Below are 14,011 nucleotides of genomic sequence, written 5' to 3' on the forward strand. Positions count from 1 at the left end.
AAATACTTGGCAAGACTATAAAAGGTTCGGTGAGTCCTGGGTTTTTGAAGAAGTAGAAGACACTGACTTAATTGATGCAGGTTCTTGTTTAGCCCAATTGGATGTTAAAACAGATGAAGTAAGGAATCATCCTCCACATAGATGACAGCTATTGTTTTTACAGCAGCAAACTTGAGGCTTAATCAGGCAAAATGGCTTTATTGTGAATCAGTTATATATTAAAAACTAGCCAATCAGGCCATAGCCATTAAATGGCACAACTGTCAGTCTTTATTTATAGCAGAGGATATAAGTTTTATCAAGACAAAGATCAGATTTTCGTCACCATTGTGTGTTCAAGGAGATATTTCTAGCATATAATAAGAACTTCATGAATATCTGGTAAGACAAGAAATGAATACAATTGATTATACTAATAATATAGTCCAAACTGTCCAGGTCAGCATATTCCCTGTCTAAGGACATTTATTAGTCTGTGACTGCTTAGGGTAATGTCTCTTTGGGCACTAGAGTTTCTAAAATTATAACTCATCATGCTAGGAGTATTGTTTTCTTGTTGTTTTATCTCTCAATTCCAAGTCATCAATAAAAACATTAAACAAACACAGATCTGGTCCCATTGATGCCCTCCTCAAAACTCTTCATTGTTCTTACAAGGCCCTCTACCTGGGCTTCTACTTCCCAGTTTCATTTCCATTTACTCTCAAACTCTTACTTTCTTTTGCTTCAAGTGTTTGAACGTGCTATTCTTTCTGTCTCTTCACACACTTATGTGATTACTATTTCTTAAGTTTCCATTTAAGCTGAGGCTTAAAAGTCTCAACGTCATATACTACTCTAGCTCCTGGGATTCCCTGTATGAATGTGAATTCCCTGTGTGAATGTGAATGTGTTAGTCGCTCAGTTGTGTCCAGCTCACAGAGAGTCCATGGACTGTAGCCTGCCAGCTTCCTCTATTCGTGAAATTTTCCAGGTAAGAATACTGGAGTGGGTAGCCATTCCCTTCTCCAGGGGATCTTCCTGACCAGGTCTCCTGCATTGCAGGCAGGCTATTGTCTGAGCCAACAGGGAAGACGTGTAATCCTCAAATTCGTATTTGTCCGTTTTCCATCTGGAACATGTATTCTTCACTGCCGTCACCACTATATCTCCAATGTCACAACATCTCACAAGGAGAAAGCACTTAAGTTATCTTGAAGGAACAAAAGACCTGAAGCAACACTAATTGTAGGAAAGCATTGCTTACACCTTATTAGAAGCAGTTGCTCCTCACCTCTCTCCTTTTATTCAACGCTGATCTGTCAGAGGCAGTATTTCCATATATTTCAATTTAAAAATTATTTTTGGCGTACAATACTTTGAGAGGCATTTGCAGATGTAAGTTACAACACAGCCCCTGGTTCCCTTAAACAAGGAGCCATGTGGTTTCCCCTCCAGGATCTCCTGGGACTCTTGAATACAATCTCATAAAGGAACTTGCACAGACAAGTAGGTATGAATTTTCTTGGAGAAAACCTGTTGCTCACTCTTCTGCTTCCTGGAATGTCCTTCATTGTCCTCCGCAATTATCCAGATCCTAACCGTTCTCCAGAGATGAGCCAAATGAGGCCTTTTCCAGTCACTTTGGAACTCATTTTTCTTTCTTATCATCATCGTCAGCATATATATCACTGAATCAGTAACTTCAGTTCAGATATATAAATCATAATAAAACATTAGAAAAATGAACATTATTTTCAAAACAATATATTAGTAGAGGATATTAGTCACTGTCTCACTCACTCTAGCTCGTCTCTTCCTACTTCCCCACCTGTAAAATCAAAAACTAGTAGATGAAGTTCTCATGTACTTCGGTTTCTTTATTTCTTTTTCAATTGTGTGCACTCAGAATATGATTGTTCAAGAAATAATTTGTTTAATTAACTTATTATAAAAAAGCTGTCTTAATAATTCCTATAATACTTTATATTTGTGAGTTGATTTACTGTTTACAAAACACCCTTTTCTCACTTGTCTCATCTGCAAAGTAAACGTCATAAAATGTTATTTTATATGAAATTAATTTAAATTTATTAAGGAAAAAAGAGTTTTCCAAAATCAAACAGTTATTTTGTTATTATATGCCTAAGACCTAGGAATGTCAACTTAGTTATTTTTAGTCTAGTGTTTCCACTACAACCTGTTGTACCAAAGAATAGTTGTTCCCCATGCAGTTCCCAGGAGAAGGCAATGGCACCCCACTCCAGTACTCTTGCCTGGAAAATCCCATGGATGGAGGAGCCTGGTAGGCTGCAGTCCATGGGGTTGCTAAGAGTTGGACACGACTGAGAGACTTCACTTTGACTTTTCACTTTTACGCATTGGAGAAGGAAATGGCAACCCACTCCAGTGTTCTTGCCTGGAGAATCCCAGGGACGGGGGAGCCTGGTGGGCTGCCGTCTATGGGGTCGCACAGAGTCAGAGATGACTGATGCGACTTAGCAGCAACAGCAGCAGCATGTAGTTCCCAGGCTTCCCTGATGATTCTTCATTGTCAATAAATGTCACATTGTTAGGCTGCCATGATGACTCACTACAGTGATAAACTTTTAGATAGCACTTTTACAACTCTGTATTTCTGAGACTGAAGGTAAAAAAGACAATGAAATGGCCATTTGGTCCTAATAAAATATACATCTGTTGATTGAATAATGCTAGTTCTGTGTATTTACTCCGTTGGCATTTTCTTTCATCTTTACCATTACCATCATCATCATCACCATGTATATCACTGAATCAATAACAAGTGCAGATACACAAATCATAAGAAAACATTAGAAAAATAAACATTATTTTCAAAATCAAAGATCTACATATCTAAAAGTTCCTTGGGTGTATTTACACCTGTAGAACTGTGTTTCTTATATTAAATTGAATTCAAAATTCTGAATTTTGTTTTTATTAATACTCACATTGAAGAGAATATAAGTACTTTTAGGATTTTTTTTAATTTGGATTTTTCACTTGAATGCTTGAAAAATGCTTTACTAGATACGCATTTCTTCTACAATATCTATTGAGAGTCTAATATATATATTTTTGGGGGGTGCTGAAATTATAGTACTCAAAACAGGCAAAAAAACTCCAACGCTTGTGGAGCTAACATTCTTAGGATAAGCTTAAGACCAAAAAAAAAAAGCACTTTCATAATAGAAGTCTGTGGTGGTCAAAAGTTTCAAATAGCTGATACTGTGTTGTTTAACAAATAAATGCTTGTTATCAACTTAGATATGTATCGATCTACATAGTAAATAAACATCTCTTTGCTTTATTTTTTTAAAGATGAGGTATTGACTCAAAGCAGCTGAGTACAAATTAATTTACTTGAAAATTTTTTAATGTATTTCTCTTTCCCTCTTTTGCCTCGACAAAACAGATCATTACCAGTGATGAGTAAATATAAGTAATCATAACCAAGGATGCTTCTTCAGTAACAGGAAACACTAAAAACATTTCTGCATGTAGAGAAAACGACCGATGCCTCTTCCTAGAAAAACATGTAATCTCTGTATCTGTAGCTCCACTTCTTAATGTATGGTTTATAATATAGAAGAAGACATATATTTCTATATATATTAAATGAAAAATACAAAAGGTAAAGATTTATATTTTATTGCATGTTTGAGGAAAGAATTACTAAATTAGAGAATTATTTTGGAGCATAGAAACTATAAATCAATAAGGAATCAAAATAGGGCAATGCCTGCTGCCCAACAGACAGCACTTAGTTATTTTGTTTGAGGAGATACAAAACCCATAAGAAAATTCACATTGATTTTTGGTGACCTATAGATAAGCTTTTAATTTAATGTTACCTTGATATTGTGGGTTCAATTAAAGAGCCAGTTCTCATTTTCAACTGGTCAAGTTCGGATCTCAGCTTTTCAATTTCTTCTGCTAACCTTTCCTAAAAATCAAAGAAGTGTTACTAAGATGATAGGTATATACCAATAATACCAACATTCAGTTATGATAAACCAGCTACCAAGCTTAATAACTTTCTAAAATGGAAAAATAATCAATATATTTTTACTAAGTATGGTTAGATATGACAGCAAAAAATGCCTGACTTTCCCCTTGAGATGAAAATGTGACAGCAGAAATTAATACAATTTTACCCACATTCCCTAGTACTCACTAATCCTAAATCTTTCTAAACATATGGGGATTTTTGAGTAGAGAAGTGACCTGATGATTTTGATGGCTCTGAGGTGAACTGATGAATGGGACTGAAAGGCAGGGAAGAAATAAATTATTACTACTCTTCCAAAAACAGGCAAGAGGGTTATGGCTTGGATGACCATGGTGTCAGAAGAGAACGGCAAGGATATTGGATGCATTTTGAAGATAGAACTGAGAAAATTTGCTATTGAACTGGCTAAGGGGTATGGATAAAGAAAGAGGTCAAGAATAGCTCCAAGATTTTTAACCTGAATAATTAGGGGGAAGAAGTTGTGATCTACTGACATGACTGCTGGGTGTTGATTAGGTTAGTTGGTAGTGGTATTTTAGGAATTGAGGGGATTACTTGTTAAGATTGAGATGACCATGAGTCCAAATAGAGATAGTGAGTTGGCTCGTGAATAAATGAACTCCTTCAGGAAAGAGGACTCGGTGGGTGATCTAAATTTGTAAGTACTCAATTTACAAATGGTATTTAAAATCATGAACTCACCAAGGACTGAACAAACATACAGAAGATATCCAAGGATGGTCCTAGGAACTTTAGAGATCAAGATCATGAAGAAAATAAGTTGAGTATAAGAAGGATTTTACTCATGATTGACTTTGCTGCTGCCGCCAAGTCACGTCAGTCGTGTCCAACTCTGTGCAACCCCACAGATGGCAGCCCACCAGGCTCTTCTGTCCGTGGGATTCTCCAGGCAAGAACACTGGAGGGGGTTGCCACTTTCTTCTCCAATGCAGGAAAGTGAAAATCACAAGGGAAGTCGCTCAGTCGTGTCCGACTCTCAGCAACCCCATGGACTGCAGCCCACCAGGCTCCTCTGTCCGTGGGATTTTCCAAGCAAAAGAGTACTGGAGTGGGGTGCCATCGCCTTCTCCATAATGGACTTTGAGTCATAGATAATTGAGTGGAAATTTGAGAAGTTATAGGAGATGTGGTTAGATTAGGAAATGTGTTTAGCTGTATGGAATGGCATTCAGAATTGACGTATGAGCTGGGATTTGCTTCCTCTAGATACTGACATGAACAGGGATGTAAAGCATGGAATGATTTGTATTGCTGATTGCCTGGGGAGATTGTTGGAGTTATAAGGTTCAGGTAGGTGGTTGGGGAGTGGGCTCTGAGGATCTTGTCAGAGTGCAAAGAGTTTTGAATGATATAACATTCCATAATAGGATCGAGTCCAAACTTCACAATCTGGTAACACTCTAATCCTTTAAACACATACTAGTCACAGCAAACTTCTGGTGATTCAGCAAATCAACCATCTTTGTTTTTTCTCCACGCTATTGCATAGGTATGTCCTCTTCCCTACCCTTCTCTGTTGGTTAAGATCATATGTGCCTTCAAGAGCTTGACGAAATGTCATCTTTCATGTAGACATTCTGAACTACTCCAGAAAGAATTAGATGCTATTTTCTAGGCACCATAATTGAATTGTTCTAATACATCTGTCATTCAGGGGATAAGAGTATGTACATCCTGACTGTGGGACAAAATAGCTATTTTTAAATTAATACCATAATATGTAGCATTCAATATGGTTAGATGTACAACTGTTCCTTCTCTTTATCCTCGCATCTTTTCCAATACCTTCCAAATGTCATATGTTGTCAGATCTTCCGTCCCTTCCTTCCCCATCTCTTTTTCTCCCTCTCTCCCTTCATTCCTTTCTTCCATCTGTTTCTTCCTTCCCTCTATTACTCCCTCTTTCCCTCCCTCTCATCCATCTCTATTTCCATTCCTTTCATCTTTTGTTGAGCATGCATTTAATAAGTCACTTATTAAGACAGTGATTTGGTATTATTTCATTTACCTATGCTGAACAAAATAAGACAAAATCGCTAACAAGAATTTTACATGCTAAGGAAGGAGGAAAATACATTATCAACTACACCTTTTAACATTTTACAATCTGGTCCTAATCTGTCTGGTCTATCATGTATTCTACAATAAGAATAACTGATTTCAGTAAAACTGTTTAAAAGCCCATTATTATTTAAGATCTCAAACCTAACTACTCATCCTCTCCCCACTCTAAGCACCTGCTATCAGGGCACAGGTACTGTGTATGAAAGATTTGCACCACAGTCCTATCTTTCCTTAAAGTTTTCTGAAACCTTCTTTAGAGCATCAGTGTATGGTGATCTCTCTTACCTGAAGTTCTTACTGTCTATTTCCCTCATTTGGCACTTGGCATCTGCTACTCTACAATTCATTGCTGTGTGCTTTTTCTCCTGAGACTTTTTCAGATACTTTACAACTAAGATTGTGTTCGCAAAGATGTAACTTATCACAACTGTTATGAACAATAGTTATTTAATACATTTCAGCTAAAATAATCTCAAACTAGACACAAATCAGTGCACACATTTTTATACAAAGTTCAAAAAAGTCAAAATAATTTTTCTTTTTCTGTTAGCAGTCAAGATAGTGATTATCTTTTACGATAAAAGTAGAGATTATAGGCTAACAATGGGTGGCTTCCAGGATGTTGAGTTTTAGTGTGTTGGCTTGTAAAAATTTATCAGGCTCTCTTTCTATATGTATACTTTTCTGTATGTATTACATAAAATTTAAACTATTTTAAAAGATAACATCCTAAAATTATTATCAAATTTATTTTACAAAAAAAATTCACTACTGTGAAATAGAAAAGTGGACAAAATATAAGGTTCCATAATACCTTATCATGTAAAGATTCTTCCAGATTCTTTCTGAAAGTTTCTGATTCTTGAATTAAAACATTCTACAGGAAAGGAAAGAAGAACAGATAAATAATTAATAAACTAAAGAGAAAATCACAACTTGTAGATTAATTTTATGTGACTCAAGAATTTTCTTTGATTCCTTCCTTGGCACCATTTACTTTTTTGGTTTCCATGGAAACTAACTGTCAATGGAATCTTTAAACAAGACACTTGAACATTTTTAGAAATACATAATTCAAATGGGAAGTGTCATTTTGTAACAGTTGGATTGACAAATAACTATTAACTTTTAAACTATTTTTGTGGACCTCTTCTTAGTATTTTTAAAATTTGAAATAATCAGTTTACTCTTTAAATGAGAAAAAGTGAATAAAAAGCAAAATATTAGCCAAAGCTGTCACAGAAAAGAATTCAGATGAACTCATTTTTATTACCTGAAGAAAGAAAAATTTAAGATCATATATTTTAGAGATTCAATTTCTGAACCTTTATTTCATATACAGAATGAACAATTTCTAATAATGATTAAATTATTAAATAAAAATAAAATTTAGCTATTTAAAAATTAATGTTACATGACATGATGTATAAATAACTTGCATGACAGATTTTAAAAAAATTCTTGCCATAAAAGTATTACTATTTTAAAAATCTTTATATTTTTCTTGTAGCATTACAAAGCATGATTTACAATAATGCATTCTTTTTAAATTTATAGAGTAAAATTAAAGTAAGAGTTTGGTAACTGGTATGCACTTGAAACTGAATAGGAAGAAGGTATGCCTTATGACTTGATAGGTAAACTCATCAAATTTCTTTAACATTTTCTTGAAACATTTTTCCTGTTTTGGTTTATGTATGGAGCAGGGGGAAATGTCTAGTTTAAGTAGTGATTGGCATTCAGTCTAAATTTCCAAAATGATTTATCCACCTGGGTTTTAATCCCTACCTTTTTTATATCATGGAACTGGCAACCAGCTGACATAACTTTTGTTGATCTGGTAGTTGCCAATTATTAATGAGACATATAAATTGTGAATGAAAATGCAGATTGTACAAAAGCCTGTTTTTGGAAATAATATGGCTGCAAGCATTGCATTTCTAAATTCTGTGGTGAGATTGACACTGGTTTTATTGGTGATATAGACTCACTCACATTTTGGCTTTTAGATTAGTTAGCAGATTCAGATACTTGAAACATTTGAATGGTTCATATCTAAAACACTATTTTTTGTCTTAATCTTTTTTGCATACCAGGTGAGAAATAAATGAAACACTTTCATTGCAAAAGCATACCACATTTCAATACATTTGTCTATATGATCATGCTACACATATTATATAACATGTAACTTTTTTATTCACTTAAAATTGATTTTACATATTTTTATAGAAGCCATTTTGTTCACTTTTAAGATGTATCAGGCTCCTTTCAAATTAAAGAAAGTAAATGGATCCTCTGACCAATACTATGATTGCAGCAGAGCAGAAAACAAGCATGATCATAAGAATACAGCTAATAATCATGCGATTCTACTGTTGGTCATTTTACCTTCTCTTCTAGAGCAGCCATCCGTTCCTTTAAATGTAGCTGTAAGCGTTCATTGGATTCTGTCAGAAGTCTGTCCACAGTATCAGATAATCTTTTGTTGTGCTCCTCATTCATTTTCTCTCTTTGCCTAGCCTTATATCCAAATAAATAAATTCAACATAAGAATCATTTAAAAATTATTTGGGTTTGTTTTTATATTTTTTCTAGTTTAAATATTGGATTTAACTTTATGTCTGTTTTGATTAAATTGGCAGAAGCTCTTTTTTAATGCACAGGGCATATCCATATGATTTTAAATATAACCAATAATCAAGAAAGGCATTCATTTCTTATATGTAGAGTATAAATCCATAAACTGAGGCTTGAGAAGGATGGCTCTTAAAATACATACTCTTTGAAGTTCTTGATTTTTCTCTTCGAGTTGACCTTCGAGATGCCTCATCCGTTCTTCAATGTTTCCATGTCTTTCTTCAGCCTGTTAAGAAATATGAAGAATGCATCTGACACGTAAGATGTGGTTAAGACTTCTCCTCTAAATAAACTGAAATAAAATGTAAAGCAAGCTACTACCAACTGCAAATGTAGTTTTCAAAAAATAAACTTTCTTTCAACAGGCAGCTGAACAGCATTGCTTGAAATGTGTCAGCTACAAAGGCCTGTCACATCCAAGCATCAGCAAAACATTGGAGTTATTTATGAGCAATGAGATCAGCCAAATGTAACATGCAGACTGTGCATGGTTTGAACACAAACCTGCCATTGTCCAATCTTAAGCTCCTGAAGCACTCAACTGCACAGATGGTCGATTATCAATAAATAAAAAGTAACAAAATTTTTAGAAATGAAAAGAAAAAATTAGATGAATTCTATTTAGCAATAGAAAGTAAAGTCCAGTAGGACTACCTTCCTACGTATGGAGATCATTTCTTGTAGTTTAGCTTCCATAACATATTGATAATCATCAGATGAGGTAGAAGAGGTTGGATCAGACTAACAAGTCAAGGAAAAGGAGAGGGACAAAATTGAAAAATCAGAACTAAAGACACTGACACTGAACAGAACATAGCACAGAATGCTTAAAAGAAAAGTGTGACAGCAAATTTAATACTTTAATAGAATTTTATGTGGAAAGAACTACACTGATATTTGGTGAACATGATGCAGTTGATGGTTGTAAGTGAAAAACAATGATATGCTCAAATAAAAAGCTACCAACCTAAGATATGAAAGGTTAGTGATGGCTGGCGATGGAAGATTACTACAGAACGAAATAAAGCAACTCTGAGAGAGTCATGTAATAGTTGGAATTATGGGAAACCAAACACTAGAATATGTTTCTGATACACTGTCAAAGTTTTGTGTTTTGGTTTGTTATATTACTTAAAAATAATGGAAACAGTGTACCTCAATGTTGAGGGGTAGGCCAAGGCAATGATCTCAGGTGAAATAAATTTGGAAAAGTATTTATCATAAACCCAACTCTGTAGAAAATAGAGAAGCTAAGCTATGGGGTTAATTATTATGGGGTTAATTAATAATTGGAGTATTCTCCAATTCGAGCAGGACTCAGTTTCCTCAGCAACTGTGGCAAACTTACAAAATGACTTCTGGTCTCTGAATATACCCTATGGTTGTAGGGGTAAAACCTTACCATCTACTCTTAGACATAGCCTTAATTTGACATTTTAAATGAAAATGATAAAAGTCCTCAAATTACCAAAGTGACAGTAGTGTGGTGAGGACAAGAATACTTGGAGTGAACTTTCCTGAATGACACAAGGGGCCACTTCCAAAATGGATTCTGCATTGATATGTTGCTATGGAAACTAAAGAGTGCCCTAAAGTGAAAAGGTGGCACCGTGCCTTTGTGAGCAAATGTTTGCCCAGTCACAAGGTTAGTTACGTGTCTTGGAGGTGAATGTCAGGTAACCACAGATGCAGAGTGTTCAACACATGACATTGCTGATAGCTGAATTGTATTAGTATGTTATGCACAGATTACATGTAAACTTACATCAACATTTTAATCATAATGACAAGTTAAATAATCACAACAGCCAAAGTACCTTATGTCAGCATAAACAACATTTAACTCCAGAGCATATTCTATTACATTTTATAAGTTTATTCTAAATCAGAGAAACTTACTTTATGCAAATATGAGACTATATTTAAATATGTCATGCAGTACCTGAAAAAAAATAACCTATTCATGTATTGGTTCATATGCATATGTACTATTTTATGCAACAAATTCCAACTTAATCTATAAAATGATCATTTAACATTTAACTGATGGGTTTATGTGAATTATAACTCAACATTTACATTTTGTAAGATTTTCCTTCTGATATTCTTATTTCATAAATTGGCAAAGTAATGAAGAAAGAAGAAATAAACAATTTCTCTCCCCAAATCTCCAACCAGAAGCAACACAGAATGCTACCATAGTCTTCAAATGCTACAAAACAATTTTATAATATTATTTAAAATTTATAATTCAATTATTAATACTGTATATTGGTCAAAATATTACTGAAATGATATACTTTAAATTCTTAAACAGATCTGTAATCTCTCAAAATTAAATTTTAACAAGTAATGTTATGACAATTAGTCGTGATTGATTCAAGGTAGTCAAAGTATGAACATTTCTATTTGCAAAACTGTTCATTCCAATATACAAGTAGAGTTAGTATATCTTTCAAAGGTCCTTAAATCTGCTAGCTGTTTACATCTTAACTACTAAAAACACACCAAACATTGTGAAACTTCACTTTGGAGATTAAACAAGAATTTTGTCACGTTTAAGTCACTATGTTTTGTTGATACTTTTTATTGGTACTAAAAATGGATGAAATACCTTATGAAATTCAAGATGAATTATGTCCTTGCTGAGGGAATATGCATTTTAATTAAAGAAGTAAACATCATAAATCAAAAGATTGGGAGCCTAAAATGTTTATTAGTTGTGTATTCACTCACTGAAGCCAAATTTTTCATTTTATCCCTAGCCACCAGCATTGAAACTTTTGACTTTCTGAAAGCCTTAAATGAGCTTTTGCTACCTATTTTTACACATACGCACACACATACATACATATACACTACCAGCAGAAGAAAAGATTGTCTTATCAACCAAACGGTAAATTCAGACATCTCTAAACAAGCATTGGATAAATGTGCAAGCACTACTGATTTATGTTCATTTTAACCTGAGGAAGACTGCAATGTAAGGAAATGATGTAAATACTAGAGTCATGCAAAAGCAGTGCAATTTTATGACTCCTTGATGGGATATAGGGCTTATCTTGGTTTCACTCTTTAATGTGACAAGACAATTTTCAAATGAGCTAAAGTTTTAGAAAAAATTACAGGAAGAAACACTTTTGAGAAGAATGTGAATATATTTGGAAATGGAGAAGGAATTAAAATTAAAAAGAGGAGGGCCAAAGAGAAGAAAAAATACATAGCAGATAATAAAAGAAAAAATACATATAGACCAAATAAAATATATGAAAGATTGTTAATAAAATCATTGAAAACATAGGATAGGGAGTCTAGATTTAAATTAAGCATACATCATAAATTAGTGAGAAGTCAAGAATATTATGAAGTAGAAAAAGAGTATGGAGATCAATAATAGTAAGGTATTGAAAACAAACTGGTATGGAAACAATGAAAAACTAAAGCTGGTTTTAGAGACAGTCCCTTTAGGTCTTGAGAACAGAAGATAAGAAAATGCTTAAAAATTATTTTAGCCATCAAACTTGGGAGAGCAAATGAAAGACTGGAAGACTGATCTTCAAATGTTATAAAAGGGTTACAAGCAGAGGAAGTACATTGAAAATAAAATCTCAGGACCAGAGAAGCGAGATTAATGAATTAAATATGGCCATCTGAAAACTATATATCTGAAATAACGTGTTGATATACAGCCAGTCAGTAGAGAAAATAGCAAAAAGCACAAGCAGAGTGAATTCTAGCAGCTTCACACATTTTAAGAGAGAGAAAACTGCTCAAAAGGGAGGAAATCAAAAGGTCTAGATGAAGTAGAATTTTAGTAAAGTATTATTAGGTAGGAGTAAACTGAGGAAATACTTTGGGTGCATAAATGAATATAGGTATCAAATATGATTCTAATACAATTAAATGGAGGGCAAGACAGATGAGATACATACTTTATTTTTAAATTCTAAATTAAGGATTCTTAGGGATATTTAATTAAAGCCTCATTTAACAAGTATTATATTTTAAATTATGCTTTATTCTCAATCAATTAGAGGTTAATTTGGGGGCAAATTTGCTGAATTTTAAGTTGTGTTTTGGGGAGAGAGACTCTAGACTTTCTTGTATTTTACTCACACAATATTGATGGCTATTTTATACTAAAATATCACAAAAGTTACTTTTATTATTTAACCATTTGCCTAACTCCTTCTAAAATATTTCAATTCAATAAGATAACTATAAAAATCCTTTATATTCCTCAGATGAAAAACCTAATACACATATCTTAATCCATATTGCAGTAATTTAAAATATGCTTCCAAAAAATAGAATACGACTAATCTTTTTGTACTTTTTATATAATTTCAAAAATATTTCTCAAATTAAATAAGTTTATATTTATTTTAGAAAGCATACATTTCTGAAACTGCCATAATGGTTTATGGTACTTTGATCTGTGACTATAGATCCACATTGTATCACCCTAATCAGACAAAAGTTCTGTTCAGCTAGTTAGTCCAGTAACTCTGCTGCTGCTGCTGCTGCTAAGCTGCTTCAGTTGTGTCCGACTCTATGTGACCCCATAGAGGGCAGCCCATCAGGCTCCCCCTTCCCTGAGATTCTCCAGGCAAGAACACTGGAGTGGGTTGCCATTTCCTTCTACAATGCATGAAGGTGAAAAGTGAAAGTGAAGTTGCTCAGTCCTGTCCGACTCTTAGGGACCCCATGGACTGCAGCCCACCAGGCTCCTCCGCCCATGGGATTTTCCAGGCGAGAGTACTGGAGTGGGGTGCCATTGCCTTCTCCAAGTAACTCTACAGACACCCAACTATTCCAATACTTTCTACTTTGTCAACTGTTTGTCCTTTCACTATCTGATTAACTACCCTATTTTAATGAACAGGCATCAGTTTACTGTTTCTTTCTAATCATTTGCTTTTTCTGAAAGCAACAATGTGTGCCTACTTTTACTTTGCTGCATCAGTTGTTTTGGATAATCACTAATACCAGAGTTTATCATTTGCAGTTCATATATCTATCTGAGCCATTTACTACAATGGCATGAAAAAAAGCTTCCATGACCTAGGAGCTTGGCAGGCTACAGTCCATGGGGTCGCAAAGAGTCAAGACATGACTGAGTGACTAACACTTTCACTTTTCACCAACAATGTTTAAACATCTAAAACATGTGTACATTTTTGAATTGATATTAAAATTCAAACATGCTTTTAGTGACAAAATCTGGACTTTTATTCTAGTGACATGCATATACACTTTGAAGCAATTGCCATT

The 14,011-nt window shown here is 34.1% G+C and overlaps 1 protein-coding gene across 1 annotated transcript in view; it reads right to left on the reverse strand.

The window, feature by feature from the left end:
• PPFIA2 (PTPRF interacting protein alpha 2) overlaps nucleotides 1-14,011 on the reverse strand; it is a 509,230-nt gene that overhangs the window by 95,802 nt on the left and 399,417 nt on the right. Inside the window, exons 11-14 of the mRNA XM_052641133.1 lie at nucleotides 8,880-8,963; nucleotides 8,489-8,620; nucleotides 6,912-6,974; nucleotides 3,855-3,946 (exon numbers count right to left, since the gene is read on the reverse strand). Coding sequence (XP_052497093.1) covers nucleotides 3,855-3,946; nucleotides 6,912-6,974; nucleotides 8,489-8,620; nucleotides 8,880-8,963 — 371 coding nt within the window. The remainder of the gene's footprint in view (nucleotides 1-3,854; nucleotides 3,947-6,911; nucleotides 6,975-8,488; nucleotides 8,621-8,879; nucleotides 8,964-14,011) is intronic.

This window comes from Budorcas taxicolor, chromosome 5, assembly GCF_023091745.1.
Source record: "Budorcas taxicolor isolate Tak-1 chromosome 5, Takin1.1, whole genome shotgun sequence".
Lineage (NCBI taxonomy): Eukaryota > Metazoa > Chordata > Mammalia > Artiodactyla > Bovidae > Budorcas > Budorcas taxicolor.